We start from the raw sequence: 26,448 nt of genomic DNA on the forward strand, positions 1-26,448 counted from the left end.
AGTGGGTATATACCCAAAGGAAACAAAACCATTATTTCAAAGAAATATCTGCACTTTCATGTTCGCTGCAGCATTATTCACAGTAGCCAAGATATGAAAACTACCTGTGTCCATCTTTGTGTGTTTTTATAGTAAAATACTAATAAAACAAAACAAAAAGCTGATAACTGCATTTTTCTAATTTAATCTCCATCTGGATTCTGTGTTGACTATTTCTGAATCTAATTCTGAAACTGGAAAATAATGTTAAAAATATAAGATGAGTGCAGCTGACCCTTGAACAACACAGGTTTGAACTGTGCATATCCACTTAATATGCATTTTTTCCCCATACATACCTACATGATCCTTGCCTGGTTGAATCCACAGAGGCAGAACCACAGCAGACATGGAGGGCAGACTGTAAAGTTATACCAGGATTTCTGACTGCTGGCAGGGAGGAGGTGGTGCCCGTTCTCCCCTGCGTTGTTCAAGGGTCAAGTGTACACGGTTGGATGTAGGATATTTGAAAGTCAAAAGTCCTCTCATGCTGCTTCACATCTGCTTTGAGCCGAATAACTTGGTAAAAGGCCACAATATTTGGTGAAATAATGACCAGGTGAAAATGAGCCCGGCCAGCAATAACAGCAAAATGTGACTTGCAGATCTCATGACAATTTCTTCCGTGCTTCTCTAATCTCATAGAGCATGAGTTTGTAGGTGGTCTTGAAAACCAAAGGCTTGGGATGAAACAGTGGGTCATGGCAACACCATAGTTTCTAAGGCAAGAAAAGACCATTAAAGGAAGGCGTGATTAAGTGTGCCAAATATTTGTGACAAGTTGAGAAGAAATAGCTTTGCGTTACCTGTTAATTTTTAGCTATACAGTGGCTATTGACAACTCAGAAAAAGCAATTTTGAAAGAGCAGTAAGAGGACAAACCAGATTCAAGTTATTTATGAATAAACAGAAGTTGAGAAGTGAAAAAAACGATGGAAACAACATGGAAACATTTGGCCGTGAAAGGGAGGAGAAAGGGTGATTGATACCTAGGGAGACAAGATTATTTATGGTTGTTCTTCACTATGTTTTCAAGAGAGAACCAGGAGCCTATTTAATAGCCGTTGTGAAGGAGTCATCTCAAAGTCCCTCCCTGTCTCCTCTGTCCTTACATTTTGAAAATACAGTAGTGTAACGTTAATTTTAGGGTTTTAATTGGCCTAATTTCAATATTGTTGTGTCCTGGGGAGCAGGGAGGCCTGCGGAGAGGAGAGGATGGCCGGTCGGTCAGTGGAGTAGTCACATTTCACATTTCTTAAGTTTGCCATCTTATACAGGTGTGGTTTGTGGCGCCCCAAAACAATTACAATGGTCGCACCAGAGATCACTGATCACAGGTCACCATAACAAATGTAATAATAATGAAAAAGTCTGAGATACTGTGCGAATTACTAATATGTGACAGAGACACAAGGTGAGCAAATGCTGTTGGGAAAATGGTGCTGACAGACTTGCTCAATACAGGGTTGCCACAAACCTTCAATTTGTAAAAAACCCAATACTTGCGAAGCACAATAAAATTAGGTGTGCTTGTATCGTCGCCGTGCTGTGCGCTGGATCCCCAGAACTTACTCATCTTATAACTGGAAATTTATTCCTTTGACTGACGTCTCCTCATTCCTCCCACCCCCAACCCTGCCTCTGGAAACCCTTATTTCTGTTTCTGTTAAGTTCGGCTTTTTTAGATTCCACATATAAGTGAGATCATATCTTGACTGCAACCTCATTAAAGGCTCTGAGTCAAACTCCCCCAGATAGACTGAATTCCAGAATCACAGAAATTGTGAGGCAATCGATATTTATTACTGAACTACCCACAAGATGGCAGTAATACATAGTCCGTGACTGCATTGTACACTGACTTTAGGAATTAACTTGATAAGGAACTGAACTACTGTAGAGTGGTGATTTGGAAACCTACACAGGGAGCTGTATTTTATCCGAATTTTTGGGGGGAGCAGGTGAATTTATTTAGGAACAGATAAGGCAGAAATAACTCCACTGAAGTTTACTTCCTGTTTGGGTAAGGGAATTCTCATGGCTTTCTTGTTGAGATCTAGTAAGAATTATTATTTAAAAGTTTTGAAAACCAGACAAAAGCCTGATATGTGAGTCAGTAATGCACCATTTTTACTTGAATTTTCTTGCCTGATATTACAAATATATCCTTCGTATGGTACATAGTTATTTATTTGGTACCGATATGAATTAAAATAGATCAAATATATTTGATAGCTTTTTCTTTGAAATGATTACAAAAATGATGAAAAGTGATTTGTTTTACTTATTTTAAAGGTATATGTTTCCAACTGAAAATTTTAAAAAAAAAGATTTTAAACTATTGTACCATTGTTACTTAGTTTGCTTGGAAAATAAGTATTAAGAATTTTTTATTCATTTTTCACAAATGCAGGAAGCTTTCCTTTCACTATTGCTGAAGGAAGTAAAATTAGAAGTGGTAAAATTTCCTGTTTAGCTATTTGTTGTGTCTCCTGTTCATGTTAGTTTAACCTTAAACTCCGAGGGCCTTTTCAAGGCTTTCTGCCCCCTGGAGATTTTGTTAGAATTTTTTAGAATCATTCTTGCTGTGCTAATCTGTAACTGTTTTAAACTTATTTTTATGATGAGTTGGTTCTACAACAAATATATTATAATAAAATAAAGAGAGGAACCTCACAGTCTTGTAAGTTCATTACAAAACACTTTAAAGAATAATGCTATGTCTCTGCCTACTGAATTAAAATAGCCTTTGAAATTCCAGGGATAAAATATTCTAAGGATTAAAAAAGAAAGAAAAATTGCTTATTTCTTTATAGCATTAACCACGTTAGATATATATAGGATATTGCTTTCACGGAAAAATATATGACTCTTGGTACCATTTACAACTTTTTCATAGAAACCAAACCAATAGCCAACCTATTTAAGGTATAAAACTACAATAAAATACATGCCAATTATCAGCTTAACTTGCTCAGTTTAATCATTTAAATGATTATTATTAGTAAAATATATGTTTAAAATAATAAAATTTTTAAAATGAATTAAAAAAAAAATTTAAAATCATGTAAATCATATTAACTTTCAAGGGCATGGTACAAAGTTACTCTATCAGTTTTGGACCAAAATCTATCCCACCAAAAAATACAAAAACTTTTACAGGGAAATCTAAAATCTATGTTCCTAATAGAGTCGTGGCATATTAACAATTGTAATCCTAAAGGACTGACCAGTCTGCCCTACAGGCCCACCACAAATATCTATTATTAAGAAACACATATTGAATTGCAGCCACTATGACTTAAAGAAAATGTAAACAGTTCATGAAAATTTGATGTTCTTTCCCATGAGGTAAAACAGTTGTTTAATTAGCAGTAGTCCCTTCTAATAATGTCCCAGGGGTCATTTCCCCAAAGCCAGTTACACTTTTAAATATTATTACTAGAATCTATCAACCATTTAATGCCAGTGCAAGGCAAATTTGTCTAAGGTATTTGCTTAATTCTGAAGATTTGAGACAAGTCACAGATTTCAAGAGCAGTTAAGCATTCTCACAAAATATTACTTATCTTTTAAAAAACCATTATATTTCTAATTAAAGAAGAAATACGGGATTTTATTTGGTAAGATAGATCCAGATATTTCTTTATGATTTATTTTGTTCCTTGATTTAAAAATAACTAATTCTATCTGTGCTCTGTGTATAACAAAAACATTTTAAGAAAAATAAATACGGGATCTTTTTTATATATGAAAAAGGAATAACTGGATGCTTTATTAAAATAAAAGAAAACAAAAAATAATAGAGTTTTTGTTCTGTCTAGAAAGCTACAGAATGCTAAGGAAGAGCGTATTAAGAAAACAATGGTTGTGTATTTAAGAAATGCTGTGGATTTGAAACTCACAGAGTATTTTAAATTCAGATATTGGGGTTATTTGCTCTCTGGTTTTTACTAATTTACATTTTGGGTTGTTAGAAATGCTGTTCTAGTTAGAGAAATTTAATGATGATCTCAGCTTCAGGCTGTAACTCCAAATACTGATATAATTGCATTGGTTTTGTAATCATTTTTATGAGAAAATATACATTTGTGAGAAACCTGGTTAGAATGAATGATAAACTGTATTTTCTAGAAAATTTTGAAGCTGGTCTACTTACTGAGAAGTGAAAAATCTCTGGCCTCATTAGGACATAACCAATTAAATTAGTGGACTTAAGTAAATGTCATTAAATTATTAAAATTCCGTGCAACAAGTAAAATGGTACATTCTCTACAGCTGTGTAGCAATCATGGAAACTGATCTATAGTATTAAAATTTTTTAAAAAGACACCAGCATAAATCTGTGGTAGTAACTGCATCATCACTGCCAATGTATCTTGTTTTTTAGAGAATATATGCAAAGGAATCAGTAGTTTTTTGTGTTTGGTTGTTGGTTTTTTTTTAGGATATAGAGAGACTGAGAGGGACATTTGGAGGTATATTTCTGTGACACTGTAAAACTAGTTTTCCAAACTTTTATTGAATTTAAATGTGCCCATGCAAGGTAGAATATGTACAATGCTAAGTATCAAATAAAGAAACTGAAATTTTCGTGGATAATCTTATTCAGATCTCATAGTGGAGACCATGGATGGTACACTATAGAACTTCGTCACTCAAGGACCAGCCATTTAACCTAGCATTGCTTTCTACCACCTTAATATCAGAATTCTGAGAGGCAGTGGTGGTGGAGGCATTTTAGGGATATGCTAAAAATCATTGGACTATTACAAAATCTTGATACCTTCATCAGTTCATATATATAATATATGTATATGTATTTTCTTTTTTGCTTAAAACAAATGATGGAGTATTTTTAGAATCACAAGTCTGGAATTGTTGCAGAATGCTGGTGAACATGATAATGCATGTGAAGCTATTTTTAAGTTTTGCTAAATATACCAGGAATGATAATAATGTTGTTGCTGCGATTAATGATGATGAGAATACTATTGAAGTGGGATTTGCAATAGGGGTGAAAGGTAATGGTCTCAATCACCGCCACATCTATTACCTGTTATTATGGGGCACTAGCAGCATGGATGTCTGGGATCACTAGAGTTCTTTTCCATATGCTATGGAGGATATTGGGTTGAGAATTTACCATAAACAAAATGGACAAGTGAGATATTACCAAAGTACATATATCTTTGAAGTAGAATGAATACAGAAGGGTCATTTGTTTCAGAATAGATCTATAGACTGTGAGTTTTCAACTCCTTATTTGCAGAGGGGAAATCTATTTTAAGTATGTTTTGACTTTAAAATAAAGTAGTTAAGTTCTTTTAAATTAAATTTGAAAAACATCTTATAAAATAATTGATCCAATACCTACCTAATCCCAAATATTTGAAAGAATGAAACATTGTACAGCTCAGCTCCAATGTGACATCAGGAATAACTGGTTTCCAACTGATGTTTTTGTGATTTGCTAATGTTTGATATGCTATTGCTCAGGAAGATCTGTACAGAAAATATTTATATCATTGTACTTACGATCAAAATAGCCTACTCTAAATAAGATACAGTGTTTGAGATCATAATAATTGAATGAGTAATTTCATGACTGGATTTTTATTGGCCACACAAGAGTAAGGGACTAGTTCCCACTTGTGACCATGCAGGTCTGGAGAAAACGGACAGTCTGTTGAGAGTTTAGCTAAATTACTTCATAATACTACTCATTCAGTATCCATTTTGTGTGGCGACTCGAGCACGTACCCTAGATAATGGCCCAGGAGCCATCAGTAAATGTTAAGTTTCTTTTTTTTTAATTTATTTTTTAAGGGAGGGGAGGTCATTAGGTCTATTTATTTATTACTAGTTTTCTCTTTTTTAATGGAGGTACTGGGGATTGAATCCGGGACCCTGTGCATGTCAAGCATGTGCTCTACCATTTAAGCTGTACTCTCCTTCCCAAATGTAAGTTTCTGATATGACCCCTGCCAAGTGCCCTTGTGATAAAGTCTCCCCTGCCTTCCAGGCCTTTCCCTTGTGCGCCCCTTAGAGGAAACCCCTGGGAAGCATACTTGCTCTTTTTTGATGAATTAACCACTCTGGCCTTAGCCAGGGAACCTGAAAGGACTCCAGCCTTGGACCCTAATAAAGGCACGTAGTGCAGGAGAGAGGTCCTCTCTCTCTCCAGCATCCTGCCTTGACTTCCCCCTGTGGTCCCTCCTCCAGGACCTGAAAGTAATAAACTTCTCTACTTCACTTTGCCTTGTGATCTTTTGTTGAAGCCTCGCTCACCATCCTACCGTCCTGGGCTCCACTGAACGATGCTAATTTAGCAAGTCACAACACAGTGGGAAGCAGAACTATTTTGATGGCCGGGAACTGAGATGAATGTTTGAAAGAAGACGTCTACATTGCAACTCATCTTTGTTCAGCAGGTTGCTTTTTTTAAGTCCAACTCAAATAATATGACTATACCTATGTGCATAGTAAGAAACTGTGGCCCTGTGGAATGAAATTATGGTTTATGAGGCACTATCAAAATTCATATAAATTAGCAGTCTCATGAAGACTACAGAAAAGCAGCAAAATCATAAGTACATGTTATGTTTTTGTTTGCTTATGTTTATTTACTGAGTTTCTCTCATATATACATATATGAGTACGTACGTGTATATATGGAAGTAGGTATGTGTGTGCATAGTGGATGGTATGGTGTAACAGGCACCCCATGCAGTAGAAACATGTCATTTATGTAATCCACGATTGGAAAAGTCAAACTAGCCCAGAATTCATCTTTTTGCACCCTGGATCTATTTTTTAAAAATTCATAGATGGTTGTCTTTTAATTATGAGTTGTCTAAACTCCTTCTACTTCATAATGAAAAACCGCATGCCTCTGGTGAAGAATACAAGCTACAGCCTGTGAGCACTGATGAGCGAAACACTGCACCAAGGTGACTAGCAGTTAGCAGGATTCTTGCAAAGTATTTCTTTTCCCCATATTTTCTCTCACTGTAAACATTCTGCTTCAGAGAAATAGAATGGGAAGACAACTGAGATCAGAGATGCGTTTACGGATTTTATTAGTGTATTTGAGATTATATCTACATTTAGAGTACCCTTGGATATGCATACTTTGATTCTTAGAAACTGGGCTAAGATATGATTTGTGAAAATCACACCCAAGTGACTGAGTTTATTCTTCTTGGTTTTACCAACAACTCTGAGATGCAAGTTTCCCTCTTTGTTTTGTTCCTGGCCATCTATACGGTCACTTTGTTGGGCAATTTTCTTATTGTCACAGTTACCAGTGTGGATCCTGCTCTTCAAACACCCATGTACTTCTTTCTCAGAAACCTGTCCCTTCTGGAAGTCTGTTTCACCTTGGTCATGGTGCCGAAGATGCTTGTAGACCTAGTGTCCCCCAGGAAAATCATCTCTTTTGTAGGCTGTGGTACCCAGATGTACTTCTTTTTCTTCTTTGGCAGCTCTGAATGTTTCCTTCTCTCTATGATGGCTTACGATCGCTTTGTGGCCATCTGTAACCCTCTCCGTTATTCAGTCGTAATGAATAGGCCCCTCTGCTGGTGGATGGCTGTGGGCTCCTGGATGTCTGGTGTTCCTGTCTCTATGCTACAGACAGCTTGGTTGATGGCCCATCCTTTCTGTGGACCAAACACCATAGACCACTTCTTCTGTGATGGTCCCCCAGTGTTGAAACTAGTCACCCAGGATACAACCATGTACGAAATGCAAGCACTTGGCTCCACACTACTATTTATTATGTTTCCCTTTTCCCTCATTTTGGTTTCCTACACTCGCATTATTAAAACCATCCTGATGATGCCCTCTGCTACTGGCCGCCAGAAGGCGTTCTCCACTTGCTCATCCCACCTTATTGTGGTGTCCCTTTTCTATGGAACAGCCAGCTTGACCTACCTACGGCCCAAATCCAACCAGTCGTCTGAGAGCAAGAAGATAGTATCATTGTCCTACACTGTCATCACACCTATGCTAAACCCCATCATCTACAGCCTAAGAAACAACGAAGTGAAGGGGGCAGTCAAGAGGACAATCACTCGAAAAGTCTTGCAGAAGTTAGATGTGTTTTGAGCTCTGTTGGGTAGAGCTGTTTTGAACAAAGTAGGAGCACCAGAAGCCTTGAATAAAAGCTTATAAGGAATGGAAGATTTGCTCTTACTTTGTCAGGCTCACTTACTATGACAGGTAAGTCTCAGGATTTCAGTCAGAGTCTCAGCTCAAATTGGGATAGTTGAGAGAATCTTTATGAAGGGATTATTCGCAAACTGTGGGGCAGCTCATATGATGGAACTTCCTTATCCCTTGATCTGAAGGGCAAGGAGAAGCAGTATGAACTGGAGTCTGGAGAATGCTAAGACTATAAGAAAAAGCCACTCGCCAGGACCTCTCTTCTTTAGAAGAGGAAGGCAGCCATCCCAGCCTGATTCTGCCCTGACTCTCTCAAATCTACTGCTGGTGTCTGTTCTTGACCAAACCAAATCTGAGACAGAAGGCGAGAATGTCCATTGATGCAGTAATCAAGGGACTGTCTTCTGGAGCATGGATCGGGATGGAAAAATTTATGAAGGGTAAATGAAAATATCACCAGAAACCACTATTTATTCTGCAGCTAATGTGATGCAAAGACTAATCATGTAATGTCTTTTGAGTGAAGGTTTAAAAGGTGGAGAGTATTGAAAGGTGGAGATTCACAGTTGCCAAGAATTCATGGTGCAAATTCTTTGTATGTGTGGCTGGTTTAAATGAGGTTATTTAATAAAATTACCTTAGTATTAATATTTGGTGACACGATTCTGAACTTCGTTGATCATTGGATCAATTGGTTACTCATTTGTATTAATCAAATGTGACTTAGAATTTAAAGAACAAACTTTATTTGACACAATATTGTAAAATGAATATAACTCAATAAAAAAATGTTTAAAGGCAAAAAACCTCACACCTTATTTAAAATGAAAAAAAAAAGAACAAACTTTGCTTGATAATATGGTAAAAGCAAGAGTAAAGATAGAAAGAAGGAACATGATTTATGAAGTCACTGTCTATAACAAATGTGACTGAGTCAGTTTAATTTTGGAAAATCTCGTATTTCCATTAGCAAAGGAAATATATTGGTTTTGAATATGTAATTTATGCATAATGGTAACAGTTGCTCTAAGACTTCATTAGTCAGTGTTTTTCTTAACTGTACAAAATTTTCTTTAAGCAGTAATAACTCCCTAATCATTTGTTGTCAATTTTCAGGAAAATTTAAAAATCATCATAAATTTCCAACTTTTGATGACTATTTTAATTTAATTGTGATTCCCCGAGGTTTGCATCCATTGAGTGTGGTGGGAGTTTGGGGTAGGAAATATCAGTTCTTTTAAATCTTTCTCCTTCAATGGCCTTTTAATTTCTTAAGTCTAGCTCAGATATTTTAAAATTAATGTTACTAAGTTCAGTGACCATCTGGTAAGACTATTGCAATGGTTTCCTGCTAGCTGTATGTGACTCGAGTAGACTGTGAGATTGTAAAATGAATTGAGTAGCGCATGCGTATGTATTTAATAGACCAGCGAAATTAAACATAGAATAGAATAAAATAAGCAGTATATGAAAAAAGCTTATGGGAGCACTTGATACATAGTAAACGCTATCTGATTGTTTGATAGTATAATTGTTAGAATAACAAAATATAGAGGATTCTGCAAATGTTTTAGTTATGCATACATTATCTTCTGAATGAAATGTAAATTAATTTCTTCTGTAAGGTGCGAGCAAAAATGTTAAAAAGTGATGCACCTCTTGCATATCCTGTTATTTATAAACTACGATTTTTTGTAGGGAATTTATAATATAACTACTATGTTTCAAATAGTTTTATTAAAATTGATACAAGTCACAGAATTACAAGACCTTCATGGAGATTTCTTTTTTTTTTTTTTAATTTTTAGCCTCAATTTACAAGTTGATTTTTTTTTTAAAGTTCCAAAACCTAGTTAATAGGGTCAGTATGAGATCTAGAGGTATGATTGAAAAGATTGGTTTGGTAAGTTGTTGTCCCAAACAAATGATGTCATCACTAACGGTAATTCCAGAATTTACTTTGGGCCAAATATTTTCATCATTGTTCTTATGGTGATATAATTGACTTTTTGGTTGTAGTGAAAAGACATTTTGCATGAGTCTTTTCTAAGTTTACAATTCCGTAGACTACTTCCAAATACGTTTCCCTCATCGTTAGTTACAAGCAATTTTGGAAATATTTCCTCTAATTGTCCTTAAGTTTGAGGGTTAGAGGCTGTCATCAAAGGTCAAACCTCGTACGCATAAGATAAGAATTGGTTAGATTGTTTAGTTTACGTATTATTCAATCCTGTTACATACAGGGGAGCCGAGGTAAGAAGAAAAATCAAGTGCATCTGGTATTTCGGCGTAGCTTAAAAAGTCTATCTTTGGTTTATTTGAATGGCACTCAAGTCAAATTAATGAATCCAAACAAATACATATAACATTGCTTCATATTTATATTTTAATGTGAAATGAACAAAACTGTCCTAAAGGAGTTTTAGATTTGTTTAGGAGAACTTAAGAACCATTAGCTAAGGGGGTAGGGTACAGCTCAGTGGTAAAGTGCACGCTTAGCATGCACGAGGTCCTGGGCTCAGGGCCAGAGTACCTCCGTTAAAAAATAAATAAACAAATAACCTAATTACTACCCCCCCCCAAAAAAAGAACCATTAGCTAGTAAAAATACAATTATATAATGAAGTGATAAAGCAAACTTCCCACTCTCCAAAATCAATGCTGCAGTAACAAATACATGCACATTTATAAATGAATATCGATAGTGAGTGCTGTGGGTGTTTGGGTAGCAGACTGAATAAAATTTATTTAAAATGATGAATCACTGTGGAATGAAACCTACAGACTTGGTAGTCAGATAATCACTCATTTGAATTCAGAATTCAATACTCAGTAACAACCTATTTATCCTCCATGAACTTTCATTTTTTTCCCGTGTTTGTGGCAAAGTCAGGTGAGTTTCTATTGTGCTGTTACAATTTAATGTACCCAGAAAAGAAGGGACAGTGATTATTTACAGACCACATAGCCTCTGGACTCCTCATTTTATGATTCTTAGGGGAAGGCTGAAACCATCTTCTATGAAGATGTGAAGCCAGATGCACCATATTTCACCAGACTCCCTTACAGCTAGTTGATGGGTGTGCAACCTAAGCTCATGGAATCACATTTTGAATCGCAGTTTAACCACGCAGAGAAGTGAGGGCAGTGGGGATGAAGCCAGGGGCTCCCAGTGCCCAGGGACCACGGAGACTGAAGCGCTGTGGCGGTGCCAGTGCCTAGGGCCCGGAGTACTAGCTTAACCTGTGGCATCCAGGGTCCAGCAGGGCCACGGCAGTGTGTTGATACAACTGATTCTGGAGCATTAATTTGGATGTCCATGTGGTCCTGGTTATGCTTGCATTTCCCTTCCTATTGTGTATGTGGTGTGCTTCTAAATATTTTTTCAATATTTTTCCTGTGTAAATCATTGAGTCAGTTAAAATTCTTTTTAGGTGAAGAATGCTAATGGATAAAAATCAAACAAATCAGGAAACAAATGTCATTTGACTGAATTTATTTGAAAGATCCATCAAAATGGCTCATACAGAAACCTTTTGGAAGGAACACTTGAATCTAGAGGGAAAAATTTTTGCATCTATATGTATATTTGGTATATATAGATATGGAGAGATAGAACCCTCACTTTATTATAAATTAGATGTGAATAACCTTCTATGTGTGTGTTACTTGGGTATCTGGAGGACAGTAACAATTTAAAATAAGGCTTTTAAATGTGACCTTAAACACTACAATGGTATTTTTTTATTTTCAGATTAGTTGAATGTGCTTTTTTTACTTCAACCATTGGCAGATTTGTGAAGAAATGTTACATTTTGTTTAAAAAGTGATAATCAGTTTTCAATCCACTTTTTAATCTTAATGTGAACAAAAACTATATATGAATAAAGCAAAATCAAAGTGTGGTAAAAAAAAAAACACTAATCTTAGTTTTAAAAAACCCAAGTGCATATACATCAACTAATATTTGCCAAGAGAGACAAAAGTGCTCAATGGAGGGAAGACAGTCTCTTCAGTAAATGGTGCGGGGAAAACCGGATATTTGTATGTAAAAAATGAAACTAAACCTTTATCTTACATCACTCACAAAAATTAATTTGAAATGGATTAAAGACTTAAATGTAAGACATGAAACCATAAAACTCCTAGAAGAAAACATAGGGAAGAAGCCTCCTGACGTGGGTCTTGGCTATGATTTTTGGATAGAAAACTTATAGCAAAAACAACAAAATAAAAAATAAACAAATGGGACTTCTCCAAACTAAAAAGCTTCTTCCGCACAACAAAAGAAATAATCACCAAAATGGAAAGGCAACTGCAGGATGGGAGAAAATATCTGCAATTTCTCTAATAAGAGGTCAATTTCCAAAATAAATAAAGAACTCATACAACTCAATAGCAAAAAAACAAACAATCCAATTAAAAATGGGCAAAGAACCTGAACGGACATTTTTCGAAAAAAAGATATTCAAATAGTCAACATTTGAAAGGTGCTCAATGTCATTGATCGCTGGGGAAATGCAAATTAAAATTACAATGAATTATCAACTCATACTGTTAGAATGGCTACTATCTAAAAGACAAGAGATAACAAGTGATGGCAAGGATGTGGAGAAGGGGAACCCCTTGTGCACTGTTGGTGGAATTGTAAATTGGTACAGCCACTATGGAAACAGTGTGGAGGTTCCTCAAAAAATTAAAAATACAACTACTATATGATCCTGCAATTGCATTTCTGTGTATTTATTCAAAGGACACAAAAGCACTATATTGGAGAGATAGCCTCACTCTCATGTTTATTGCAGCATTATTTAAAATAGCCAAGACAGGGATATAACCCAAGTGTTCATTACAGATGAATAGATAAAGAAAATGTGGTGTATATACACATACAATGGAACACAATTAAGCTATAAAAAAGAAGGAAATCTTGCCATTTGCAACATGGTTGGACCTTGAGGACATTATGCTAAGTGAAATAAGTCAGACGGGTTAAAACAAACACTGTATGATTTCACTTACATGTAGAATTTAAAGAAAACTAAACTCATAGAAAAAGAGATCAGATTTGTAGCTTCTAAAAACTATTAGCTCTTTTGTTTGTGAAACCTGCATGCATTTCCACATGATTTAATCAGAACTATTAATCAGAATAAATTTCCAGGAGGAGATGACAAATTTCTTTTAATGTTACTCCTTGAGTGAGAAATGTTCTAGTGAAATTTATTTCCTTAACTGAACACTTCAGAGGGCCTTTCAGATTAGTCTATTTCAAATACTTGATATAAATTCAATATTTATTTGCAGTTTGTTCAAACTGTTTTTGATTTGTCAACCTAATCTTTCTCTGTATTGAAGTATCTTCGGCTTACTTTGGAGAAAAGGGAGAGTTCACTTGGAGTGTTGATCCCTCATGAAAAATTAAGGTAATATGGCATGCTGGGATAGCTCAAGCCTAGAGAAATTGTTATAAAAGAAGATTCAGGTAAAAAAAGATTCAATTAACATATATTTATAGTATCCTAAATATGTGCTGGTCACTTTTGTAAGTCTTAAGAGATACAGCATTAAGAAAATCCTTCACTTAGTGGAGCTTATATTTTAGTGAGGATGACAGACAATAAACACATAAGGAAATAAAAAAATCACAGAATTTAGGAGTGATGTGAACAATAAAAAAGTTTACCCTGTATAAAATATCAAGCAAGTTAAGCTGTTAGGCAGTGACTGAGTGGGGGCTATCTTGTGTCATGGGGTCTGGGACACTTCCTGAGGCATTCCCACTTCTGAGATTTGAATGTTATGAGGGAGAAAGGACAGTGCAGAAAAATGGAAGAGCAGGTGCAGAGGCTTTGAGTTGGCAAGGTGCTTGGGTGACCAAGAAATAGCAAGATATACACCCAGAGCAAATGAATCTGAAAAATAGTGATAGATAAATTTTAAGAGCAGTGGAAACATACAGAAGGCGTGGCAGGGGATTGTAACCTGCTCTGCTCCACCACAGGACTGCCTTTTTCTTCCTCTTCCTCGCGAATGTGACCCATCTCTGTTGGGAGAGAAAGCCAGGCTATTCTTGAGTGTTTTGAAGCAAACAAATTCTGATGGCCCAGGGAGGATTTCCCAGTGGGTCCTAAAGCTTTATATATTCCATTTCAGCCACAAAAGGAGCTGGATTTGGAACTAAGGCAGAACTGATTCCCCTGCTTGAGGTAGGAGAGGGCTGACGATCACTGCAGTTAACTAAAGATGGTGTAGTCTCATTATTGCCTTGTTTGTCTACCTTTCATGTTTGCTTGCTGACATAACTGCACACACATTCTTTTTAATAAAACTTTGATAGACTTCAACAAATACAGGTAAATATCTCAAAACATTACATTTTAGCAGTGAAATGTATGTTCAAGTACAAAATATTACACTATTCTCAGAATTTAAGTGGTAAAATAAATCAAATCATGTCTTTTTCCCCTGTTTTTCCACTATGCCCATTCCTACTTTTCAGGGATTTAATTTTCTTAAATTTCCTCTTAAATGTAATCTATAACAATACTCTAGAAATAAATAGATGTTTGTTAAAGCTTTGGATCCACCACAGAAGGAAACAGGTCAAACATGAGAGTTGTATATAATTTATCATGGAGATGATTTTATTTTGAAGGAAGGAATTCATAACTAATGTTATCCAGGAAAGACTGGAAAAGTTTTTCAATGTCTTTTCAATGACAAATAAACCTTATCTTTTTTTTAATCAATGTCTTATCAGTAAATCTTTTTAAGACAATATATTTTTTGCCAAAATAAATCTTGTTTGGATGAAGTATTCATTATTTGATCATAGATACATACAATTATATATAAATGTATACATATATATTCTTTTTCTGGGAGTAGCACTATAATCTTTATTATAAAGGATCATCATCTTTTATTATGCTGAAATAAGTGTTTAATATAAATTTTTCTTCTTATGCAAAATTATCATTTTTTCATCTTTTATTTAATGGTGAAACTATTTACATAAAGAGTTTTTGCTCTAATTTTTGATTTATTTATCTATTTAGTAAAATGTTTCAATTATATGGGAATCACTTACAAAGTGTTTTGTCAAAAAATACTACTTAAATAAAATTTTCAGAATATTAATATTCTTTACTGAATGTTTGATTCATTACTTTCTAAGTTACAGTTTTTAAACTTAATAGATGGGGGAGGGTATAGCTCAAGCAGTAGTGTGCATACTTAGCATGCATGAGGTCCTGGGTTCAATTCCCAGTACCTCCACCAAAAATAAATATAAACAAATAAAATAAATTACCTCACCCCCCCAAAACAAACAAAAACTTTAATACCTAGGATCTCAAACTAGATTAGGGTTGACATTTTCAAATTATCCGATGCTAAATATTTTCATGTAGAAACAGAAAATCATTACCAACTGTTCAAATCCCAAAATGTGTTTCAAATAATTGTGGCAATATTACAATTTAATGAACTATTTTTCATAGTGGAAGAAGTGTCCTAATATTTCTCTGAATATAAAATATTTTTGTAAAATTCATTATTTGTGCGTAATTTTTAATTCATAATTTTTAATTTTAATTATAATTTTTAATTTATCTGTACTTATTATAAAGTAATCAAGTTAATATCTTCAGACACACATAGTCATAATCAATTAACACTTAAATTTACATCATTGATACATTAATCTAATTATTCATTAACAACATAATTTTTAATATAACACTGCATAACTGCATAGCATATTATAACTTTATAAATATGTTACTATAGAGGTATTTAACAAGAGACAATTTTCTATAAAAGTGCCAATTGGCTAAAGTTATAAGATTAAGAGATCTGAACCCTCAAATTTTCCAGACGTAATTCTACCATACAGTAGATCTTCCTGGCAAAATTGCCCTTTCGTCTGTATCACATATTTCTGGAACTTTTAACTTGATAAGGATATAATGTGGAACTATTGCTAACGTATTACATACAGTCTTATGAAAATATGTGAACATAAGTACTGAAACAGTTGCTAAATGAAAAGAAACTTTATAATTTTGCCTAGGAAAATTCATTCTTTTAGTAATATTTCTTCATGTCTGATGATGGAAAATATTAAAAGAAAATTCTGAGGAACTGTATGCATAAATTCAATTGGAGTTTCTATTTGCATAAAAGCTCTATAGCATTCAGTAAAACAGGTCTCTGAATATAAAGAGAAATCAAAAATATATTTTGCATTGAAATTTTTACCAAATCTGTAAAATTTTCTTTTAAAAAGATATAAAGAAAAACAGAGCCTATTATTGTAAGCTGTTGATTAATTTTAAAGTTGAATGAATTAAAGCACACTAGATGTAACTACAAAATAATTTAACTTTATGATCCCGTGCTACATGAAGGTAATTTTTCATAAAAAAGAGAAGAAACAATTTTGTTAATTGTGAGTGTCAGATAAAATTGTATGGAGAGCTGAGCTTGGATTTACTTAAGGAACTGTAATAGATTGATGGGCAGATCCTGCATGCTGCAAGAAACACAGTGAGTATTTTTTTTACTTAATATTTTACCGCAGATGGGTTAATCCATATATTTATGTTAAATGGTGATCTCATTTACTGAGCTCTTTTCATGACACAGAAACTGTAAATAACACGAATTCCAAACACTTTAAGGATTAAGGAAAAACTATCCAGGTTTTGAGCTTCAGTAAGTGCACAGAATTATTATTCAAAATGAGAAAATTGAAATAAACAAAAATAAAAACACAAAACAGAACAAAACAAAACAATCAAGTTCAATTTTATTCCTAGAGCTCATACCTTGGATTATTTGTATTTGTTGGCTGATAAACTGAGAGTTAAAAGGCTAATGTAAGAAATTCCAAATAAAGCCTGCTCTCTAAACGTTTCTTCAGATTCATCTATGCACGTGACAGGAGACAATAATTTATAAAGTCAAACTAGAATAGAAAGAATAAGAGGGAAAATATAAACAAGTGGGAAAATGTGAGAAATAAATATTGATACAATTTAAAAGAAATAGTTGAAAATGTCCCTAAGAAGCAGGACCTTTGTTATTTATGAATTAAGATAGGGAAATGTGTAAATTGTTCCACCAAAAGAAATGTCTGTAAATCAACTATACTTCAATAATAATAATAAAAAAAAGGTTATGTCCTTTGAAAAATGAGGGATAGAGGAAGATTCTGAGTTTTACATTTTACTTCTAATTCTTTTGACCTTCATCTTCTATTTCAATAAAAAACTGGAACCTTTTGTTTTACACCAACCTTTATTATTATTACTATTTTCTCCCTTTCGTGTGAAGTTAATGATGGGAAACCAAACATCAGTGATAGAGTTCATTCTTCTCGGGTTGACAAGTGACCCCGAGCTTCAAGCTGTGCTTTTTCTTTTTCTGCTGTTAACTTACATGTTAAGTATCGCGGGAAACCTGACTATCATCATACTGACCCTGCTGGATTATCGCCTTCAGACCCCTATGTATTTCTTCCTCCGGAATTTCTCCGTCTTGGAAATATCTTTTACTTCTGTCTTTGTTCCCAAAATGTTAGTCAATATTGGAACTGGAGACACGACTATCTCCTTTGCTGGTTGTTTCACTCAGTACTTTTTTGCCATCCTTCTGGGAGCAACCGAATTTTACCTGTTAGCTGCCATGTCCTACGATCGCTACGTTGCCATTTGCAAACCCCTACATTACACAACTATCATGAGCAGAAGACTCTGCATTCTCCTTGTCCTATGTTCCTGGTTCTCTGGTTTTTTAGTTGTCATTGTGCCACGTGTAATGACTCTCCAGCTGCCGTTCTGCACCTCCAACGTCATCAATCATTATTGCTGTGACTACACAGTACTGGTGCATCTATCCTGTTCAGACACATATTTCATAGAAGTGATGGAGTTTGTCCTTGCTTCGGTGACCCTCATCTTCACCGTGATGCTCGTGATTCTTTCCTACACCTACATTATCAGGACAATTCTGAGAATCCCTTCTGTTCAACAGAGAAAAAAAGCTTTTTCTACATGTTCCTCTCACATGATCGTGGTGTCACTTTCTTATGGAAGCTGTATCTTCATGTATATAAATCCCTCTGTGAAGAATGCAGCGACTTTTAACAAGGGAGTGGCTGTTTTAAATACCTCAGTTGCCCCTCTGTTGAACCCTTTCATCCACACACTAAGGAACAAGCAAGTGAAAATAGCCTTCAAAGATATGGTCAGTAAGATAACGACTTCTTCCAAAAATTGAAACTATCTGAGGTTCCTTATTAAAACAAATAATAAATGTTGGGAGGCTGTAGGTGCACATTGTTGTAATTTTAAAATATTTTCTATATTATATTACTAATATTCCTATCCAAACCCTGAAACAGTAAAACTACTTATTTAATGTAGTTGATTTTTTCATCATTTTACTGTTCTTAAAAATTTAGAGGTCTCTGTATTTGTGTGTGTTTGTTCTCTAAAGCTTGCATGCTTTTTCCTTCATATGTACCTCACTTTTAAAGAAAAGATTTAAGGAAAGTCAGAATTGGGAATATTACTTTTAATAGTTTGTTTTTTTACAACCGAGTTTTTCTTATCTTGTCCATTGTCACAGAGTCTTCCATCTCTATTCTTGTAACTGAATTATTAAGTACATACACCAAAGAAATTTACTCTAGCTTGTTAATGATAGCTTAAGTAATATATTAGAGAACTGGTATAAAGTTGGTTATTTTCAGATTTTATAATGTTCAGACTTAAACTTAGTCTTTTTACAAGGATTATTTATATGAGAACCTAGGCATGCACAGTGTTTGAGGTAAGACATTTCTAAAGAAGAGAAAATTAATATATGCTTGTTTCACCATTGATGGGGAAATGCTTAATGATGGTTTATGCACAGATTAAGCTCTTTGAATGAACCCATGAAAGAGGTAGAGAGGAATGTTTCAAATATAAGCTAATTAGAAGTATGTTATTATTAAGCAAATATCATATAATTTAGTGTTGTGCATAGTCATTGTTCTGGTTCTCATTTACAAGAGTATAAAATAAAACTATGTTAACATTATCTATGGCAGTAATGATTTTATAGCCTTAACTCACATTCTTTCTAAATTTTATACTAAACTTTAAATGTTTATAATCTGATATCTTTAGGCAGAGTCTCCACCCAAAGTAAAAGCTAATCTTTTCTGATCTTGTCCTTATTAAATTTTCAGAAAGCATAGATCAGCTTCATAGTATGAGTGATTTTAAAATTTAAAGAAGCTGCAGATACTTCTACTATAACCCCTTCAAATACAGATGAAGAAAATTGAGTCCTAGAGATGTTAACAATTTTATTAAAACACATAGTTAATTAGTGCCAATTTTTTACTCTTGAATTCCTTATTATCCATTTAATAGTGCCGAATCTACTAAGCAGCAGCGAAACTAAATGAGTACCCTGGGAAACCATGGAGGAGAAAGACGATTGAAAATGTCGAACTTGTCAGTTCCTATATACCTAACCATGACTACACCAAAACACCTACATACCAAACACAGAACTGATGTGAACAAGTGAGTTAGTTATTTAGATTGACTGGTAATTGACTGATTAGTTTACTTGTGTGTTTATTGTCTTAAACATCATCATAAATATCCTAATCATAGTCACCCAATACATTATCTCACCTTGTGGTGGCTGCTTTTTTCAGAAGACAAGTTAAAGAATGCTATATAGCTAGACATTATGTTGACAAAATTTCTTTTGTCTTTTAAATTTTAAATTTCTTTTAAATCATGCAAATACACACACACAAATATAAAATTTAAATAGCTAAGTCGGAATAGTCGGCTGAAACTTATCCCACATGTTTCTTTGGAAAGAAAACTGGTGACTAATAAAGACTATAGAAAAGATGAATTAGCATAACAATGTATGAACCTGAAATCTCTATTAGCCAGAGATTTTTAGGCTATAGAAGAGTAATAGAAATGATATTCAAAATTATATGCATATGAAAGTCCAAATTATTCAGGAAAAATATAAAAATATTTATTAGAGGTTTAATGTTTAGTATCATTAGCCAATAAATATGGATGCAAATTCTTGTTTTTCAGAGAATTGAATGACTAAATATTCCACTAGGAGAATACTCACAGAGTTGGTATTAATATTTCTATTTGACTCCAGAACTTTGATGTTTTCAAAGCAGTGAAAGTTTGTCCCAATCTACTAGTCTTTTATTTTTTAATGATTATTGGTAGGAAACCTTTTCCAAATCTTTGTTTATTGAATGTTATTCACATGCATATATATAGTTCCCTTAAGCATTATGTTTTTAAATAAGGAATTCCCAAGATAAAATTAGTTCTTTACGTAAATTTGGTTAACGTTGGTTAAGGATTCACTTGTTTTCTTTAACCGGACATAATTTTTCTAGTAAGCAAAAAGATCCACTATCTAAACTTCTGAAAATCCCCGGACTCCTTATTTATTTGTGTGGTGAAAATCCGTAAAGTCCTCGGTTTAATTACTGTGTTGAATGAGAGGCTGCTCTTTTTGAGCTACTAGCTGCCTGGTTTCAACCCAGACTGCCATCAGAGGGTGGGGATCCACCATCTGTGATCCTAAGGACTGCTCTCCACCTACTTAATGAAAAGAACATATTATTTGCTCATTACATTCTAGATTATTTATCTACATTATACTTAATATAACCTTTAATCATCAAATTGTTCAAATCATACATTTCTTGAGACTTCAGGAAGTTACTAAACTGATGTGTCTTGGGACAGGAAACATTTCTTATATGATAACCTTTTCTAGCAGTAGACAAAACTTCATTATCAATGTGAATCAAATATTTAAATCTAGTATAACGGAACAGAAGAAAAGGTTATATCTCACTCAGTTCCTCTTAGCAAGTAGGAGAAATAATAACTTGGTGAAAATACCACTATATGAGTATCATTTATTAGATATAGTTAAAAACAACTTATTTTGCTCCCAGCTAACCTAGGTTGAAAGTGATGTTTATAAAGTATTACATATCTAGTATGTGAATTTAGAAAACTGGCAGAACTGAGAAAATTGTTATTGCACATGTTGTCAAACTTTGATAATTTTCTCATTAAATTTTAAATCTTATTCATTAATAATTAAATCTGATAAATTTTAAAATTTATTCTTACATCTTAGAGCCTTTTTCTAAAGTGGTGATATTTGCTCTAACAAAATACTGACTTTATTCTTAAATATATGTCATCCAATAAAAATGTGATGTTAACAAGAGGAGACTTGATAGCATTATAGTTACAAGGTTATGGCCATCTCTGTGCTGGTTCAAAAAAAATTTAGATTAACTTCATATAAGTAAAACATCCCTTCTTTCATTATAGCCTGTTACCATTTCAGCACTCCTACTGTCAAAAAATCCATAACCCATAACTTGTGGCTGTGGCATTTTCAGATATTGCATGAGTGAAGCTGTTTTTTGTCAAAGTTTGCACTTGGACATTTTACCTTAATTTCTTTTGTGAAATTTCAGGATTTATGGCACCCATTAACATTTGAAAGTTTCTCAGTGAATCAGTGATTCCAGGTTTAGAACATCAGTAGTTGAAATAAATAGTAAAATTCTTAAAGATAATTTTCTAATTGGGAGAAGATAAATGTGGAGCATTCTATCCATAAGTCAATAAAAGAGAACTGTGGCATCTCTCAGTCAACAATATTTTATCAGTTGACAAACACTTAAAATCTTTGCCTATAAAACAGCAGCATAGTTAAGGCTTTAAAAACTGAACTGAGATTTGAAACATCACTCTTATAAGGTGAGGGGGAATTTATAGTTCTGAAGCCCAAATAGTTAAATTGCTAAATTAAAAATATCTTCAGAGGAATCGTATCCTACATCACATAATATTTATAATGTGGAGGATACAGTCTGAAATTCCCAATATATAAAACCAAGGGAACAAGTGACTCCTTCTCAAGAGAAAAGAAAACTGGTAGACATCAATCCTGAGATGGCTACAATGCTACAGCTAATTGTAAAGGATTTACAGGAGTATATAGAACTATGCTCAGTTAATGAATAAACTTCAGCAGAAAAATGCAAAGTATAAGAAGGAACAAAATTGTAAAAGTTTATAAGTGAAAAATATATCTGAAAAAAAATCATTTATGGATATAAAAGCGGATGGCAATGATGGAGAAAAGAGTCAGTGAACTCCAGAAAATCCTAAGGGGGAGTGGCTAAGGCGGCAAAGTAGGAAGACCCTGAGCTCACCTCCTCCCATGGATATACTAGAATAACAACAATTTACAGCACATCTGTTGGTGAAAATGACCTGAAGACTAGCAGACAAGACTTTCCACAAAGAAAGATACAAAGAAGCAACCACAATAAGATGGGTAGGAGGGGCAGAGACTAGTAGAGTGAAGACCCACACTCCCAGGTAAATGACACACAAAGGGGAGATTAATCAAATTGCAGAGATTCTCCTCGAGGAGCAAGGGGTCAGAGCCCCACTTTAAGCTCCTCAGCTTGGAAGTCCTGCACTGAGAGGACAAGACCCAGAATGCCTGGCACTTATATGGGCAATTGATTTACCTTAAGGTTGTCAAGAATATACAATTGGAGAAAGACAGTGGTGTTGGGAAAACTGAGAAGCTACATGTAAAAAAATCAAATTAAACAACTCTCTCTCACCATGCACAAAAATAAGTTTAAAATGAATTAAAGACTTAAATATAAGACCTGAAACAATAAAACTTCTGGAAAAAACCAAGGCATTGGTCTCATTGACATTGGTCTTAGCAATATTTATTTGGATATTTCTGCTAAGGTGAAGTATACAAAAGCAAAAATAAACATTGAACTAAAAAAGCTTTTGTACAGTGAAGGAAACTATCAACTGAAAGAAAAGGGTCACCTACTGAATTGAAGAAGTTTATTGCAAACAATATATTTGATAAGGGGTTGTATCCAAAATATACAAAGAACTCATACAACTCAACATTAAAAAATAAACAACCCATTATAATATGGGCAGAGGAACTGAATAGACATTTTACCAAAGAAGACAATCAGATGGCCAGCGGGCACATGAAAAGGTGGTCAACATCACTAATTTATCAGGGAAATGCAACTCAAAACCACAGTGAGATAGCCTCGCATCTGGCAGAATGGCTATTATATTAAAAACACACACACACACCCACAAATTACACGTGTGGCAAGGATGTGGAGGAAAGGGAAACCTTGTGCACTGTTGGCGGGATTGTATACTGGTGCAGCCACAATGGGAAACAGTATGCAGATTTCTCAAAAATGAAAAAAGAGCTGCCATATATGATCCAGCAATTCCACCCCTGGGTATCTATGCAGAGAGAAATAAAATACCAATCAGAAGATATATGAACCCTGTGTTCTTTGTGGCATTACTATAGCCACAATATGGAAGCAACCTAAGTATCAATCAATAGATGATGGATTAAGAAGATGTGAGATATGTATATATATATATATATATATATATAGACACACATATACACACACACACATATACATACACATAATACACACACACACACACACTGGACTATTACTCAAACATGCAATAGAATGAAATCTTGCCATTTGTGACAACATGATCAAACCTAGAGGGTATTATTAAGTGAAATAAGTCAGACTGAGAAAACTAAATAATATATGATTTTACTTATATTTGGAATCCTTAAAAATGAACAAATATAACTAAACAGAAACAGGGTCCCAGATACAGAGAACTGGTGATTGCTAGAGGGGAGGGGGTAAAGGTAGGAGAGCATGAGGGGGATTAGTATGTACAAACTTTCAGTTACAAAATAAATGAGTCATGGGTATAAAATATGCATGTGGGGTATATAGTCAATAATTATGTAATATCATTACATGATGATAACTACAGATGATAACTAGAGTTTTCATGGTGATCATTTTGAAATATAGAAAAATCAAATCAGCATGTTGTGTTCCAGGAACTAACACAGTGTTCTAGGTCAATGCACCCCAATGTTCATAGCAGCACTCTTTACAATAGCCAAGACATGGAAACAGCCTAAATGTCCATCAACAGGTGACTGGATAAAGAAGATGTGGTATATTTATACAATGGAATACTATTCAGCCATAAAAATGACAACATAATGCCATTTGCAGGAACATGGATGTCCCTGGAGAATGTCATTCTAAGTGAAGTAAGCCAGAAAGAGAAAGAAAAATACCATATGAGATCGCTCATATGTGAAATCTAAAAAAAAAAAAAAAAAGAAAGAAAAGAAAAAGACAAATGAACATAAATACAAAACAGAAACAGACTCATGGTCATAGAATACAAACTTGTGGTTGCCAGGGGGAAGGGAGTGGGAAGGGACAGACTGGGAGTTCAAAATATGTAGATACTGACAGGTATATATACCATAGATAAACAAGATTATACTGTATAGCACAGGCAAATATATACAAGATCTTGTGGTAGCTCACGGTGAAAAAGAATGCAACAATGAGTATATGAAAAGTTGTGCTCTACACTGGAAATTGACACAAAATTGTAAACTGAGTATAACTCAATAAAATAAAAAACAAACAAACAAATTCATTAAAAAAAAAAGATCAGATTTGTGGTTATCTGAGGTGGGGATTAGGGAAGGTGGGGCTAGATGAAGATAATTAAAAGGTACAAACTTCTAGTTATAAGATAAATAAGTACAAAGGATGCAATGTACAACATGAATAAACTTAACACTGCTTTATATTAATATGAAACTTGTTAATAGAGTAAATCCTAAGACTTCTTATACCAAGGGAAAAAAGATCTGTTTCTTTAATCTTTATGAGATGATGGATGTTCACTAAAGTTATTGTGGAAGTCATTTCACGATACATGTAAGTCAAGTCATTATGTTGTACATATTAAACTTATATAGTGCTGTCAATTATATCTCAATAAAACTAGAAAAAAGAAAAGATTTCTGTCTAGTACTCATCTTTATGAGAGAATTCCAATATTTGTATATATGCAAATGAACGCATAAAAATGGACTTAGCATTGTAACCAATGATGTGAAATTCGTAGCAACCTAATTCCCTAAATCTTAATCAATAATGAAATTACCAAGTTATAAACAAGTCTCTGCTGGCACTCTGTGCAATCATTATAAAAGGATGAGTTCCATCTAGATAACATGACAAGGAATAATATCCAATATGTATTGTTAACTGAAAAAAAAAAAGGAAAATTGTAAAATATTTTCTGAAGTAAAGTTGTATTAGTGTGAAGAAAAGAATGTATCTCTGAGTCTGTGACTGTGACTGTGTTTGTGGCTGAATATATAGAAAACGTATCTGGTAGAACATACTTTAAAAGTTTAACACTGTTTAATTTTACGCTTTGAGGGCCAAGAAAGTATCAGTTGGAAACATAGGGTCATTCCATATGTCACTATGTGCTATTGATTTGATATTTAATTCTCTGACATTTGATTCTCATAACATTAATCATATATAACTATTAAAATTAAAAACTAAATTTGTAAGTACTTTTCTGATTTTTAAAGATATTAAAATGCTGTTTTTATTCATTCATTCTGCTTTGTGCTGCTGGAGAAGTGTAAATGAATAAAACATGAGCACTACCCTTGATGAAGGGTCCACTTTGGTGTAGCTCAGACCTGTGTTTAACCAACCCCGAAGGAATTGAGAATAAATCATCTCCCGAGTGTAGACTGAGAGAAATTAAGTACAACCAAAGGGAAACCAGGTTGCTGGTATAAGCTGGTTGGCGCTCTTTTGCTTTTATCTCGCTCTGTTGATTAGCTCCTGGAAAGGTATCTGTCATGACATCACTACATCTCTTGAGCTTATTTCTCCTTGCACCTTCCTCTCTTCACTCTGGTCTCAGATTTATACAGTGACCAGAGAAAGTAAAATTAGCTTTGGGTAACATTCAATCTTCATCTTGTCCAGCGAGTTTTGAAATGTTTTACCTTCCAGTCATTAAGCAGTATTTTCTGAAACTTTTCTTAAAGAACTCTCAGGATTACAAGACTAGTTTCCTAAAGTTCAGGTCAGAACAATGTTTATGTTCATATGGCAAGATAAAAGAAATAAAGAGAAATTTCTTTAACTTGTAGCCGATGTTATTTTTAAAAAATGCATGAAATCAAGCCTGTTTTTCTCCA

The 26,448-nt window shown here is 34.2% G+C and overlaps 3 protein-coding genes across 6 annotated transcripts in view; 2 read left to right on the plus strand and 1 right to left on the minus strand.

Moving 5' to 3' along the window:
* Positions 1-26,448, minus strand: part of LOC140685360 (olfactory receptor 10C1-like) — a 333,851-nt gene that overhangs the window by 42,169 nt on the left and 265,234 nt on the right. The gene's annotated exons all lie outside the window — the stretch shown is intronic.
* Positions 7,201-8,151, plus strand: OR10A7 (olfactory receptor family 10 subfamily A member 7). Its single transcript, XM_006203109.3, has one exon. The coding sequence runs from the start codon at positions 7,201-7,203 to the stop codon at positions 8,149-8,151; it is 951 nt and encodes a 316-aa protein (XP_006203171.2).
* Positions 17,557-18,495, plus strand: LOC102529125 (olfactory receptor 6C4-like). Its single transcript, XM_006203163.2, has one exon. It carries the CDS (start codon positions 17,557-17,559, stop codon positions 18,493-18,495), a length of 939 nt encoding a protein of 312 aa, XP_006203225.2.

Source organism: Vicugna pacos, chromosome 12, assembly GCF_048564905.1.
Source record: "Vicugna pacos chromosome 12, VicPac4, whole genome shotgun sequence".
Classification (NCBI taxonomy): domain Eukaryota; kingdom Metazoa; phylum Chordata; class Mammalia; order Artiodactyla; family Camelidae; genus Vicugna; species Vicugna pacos.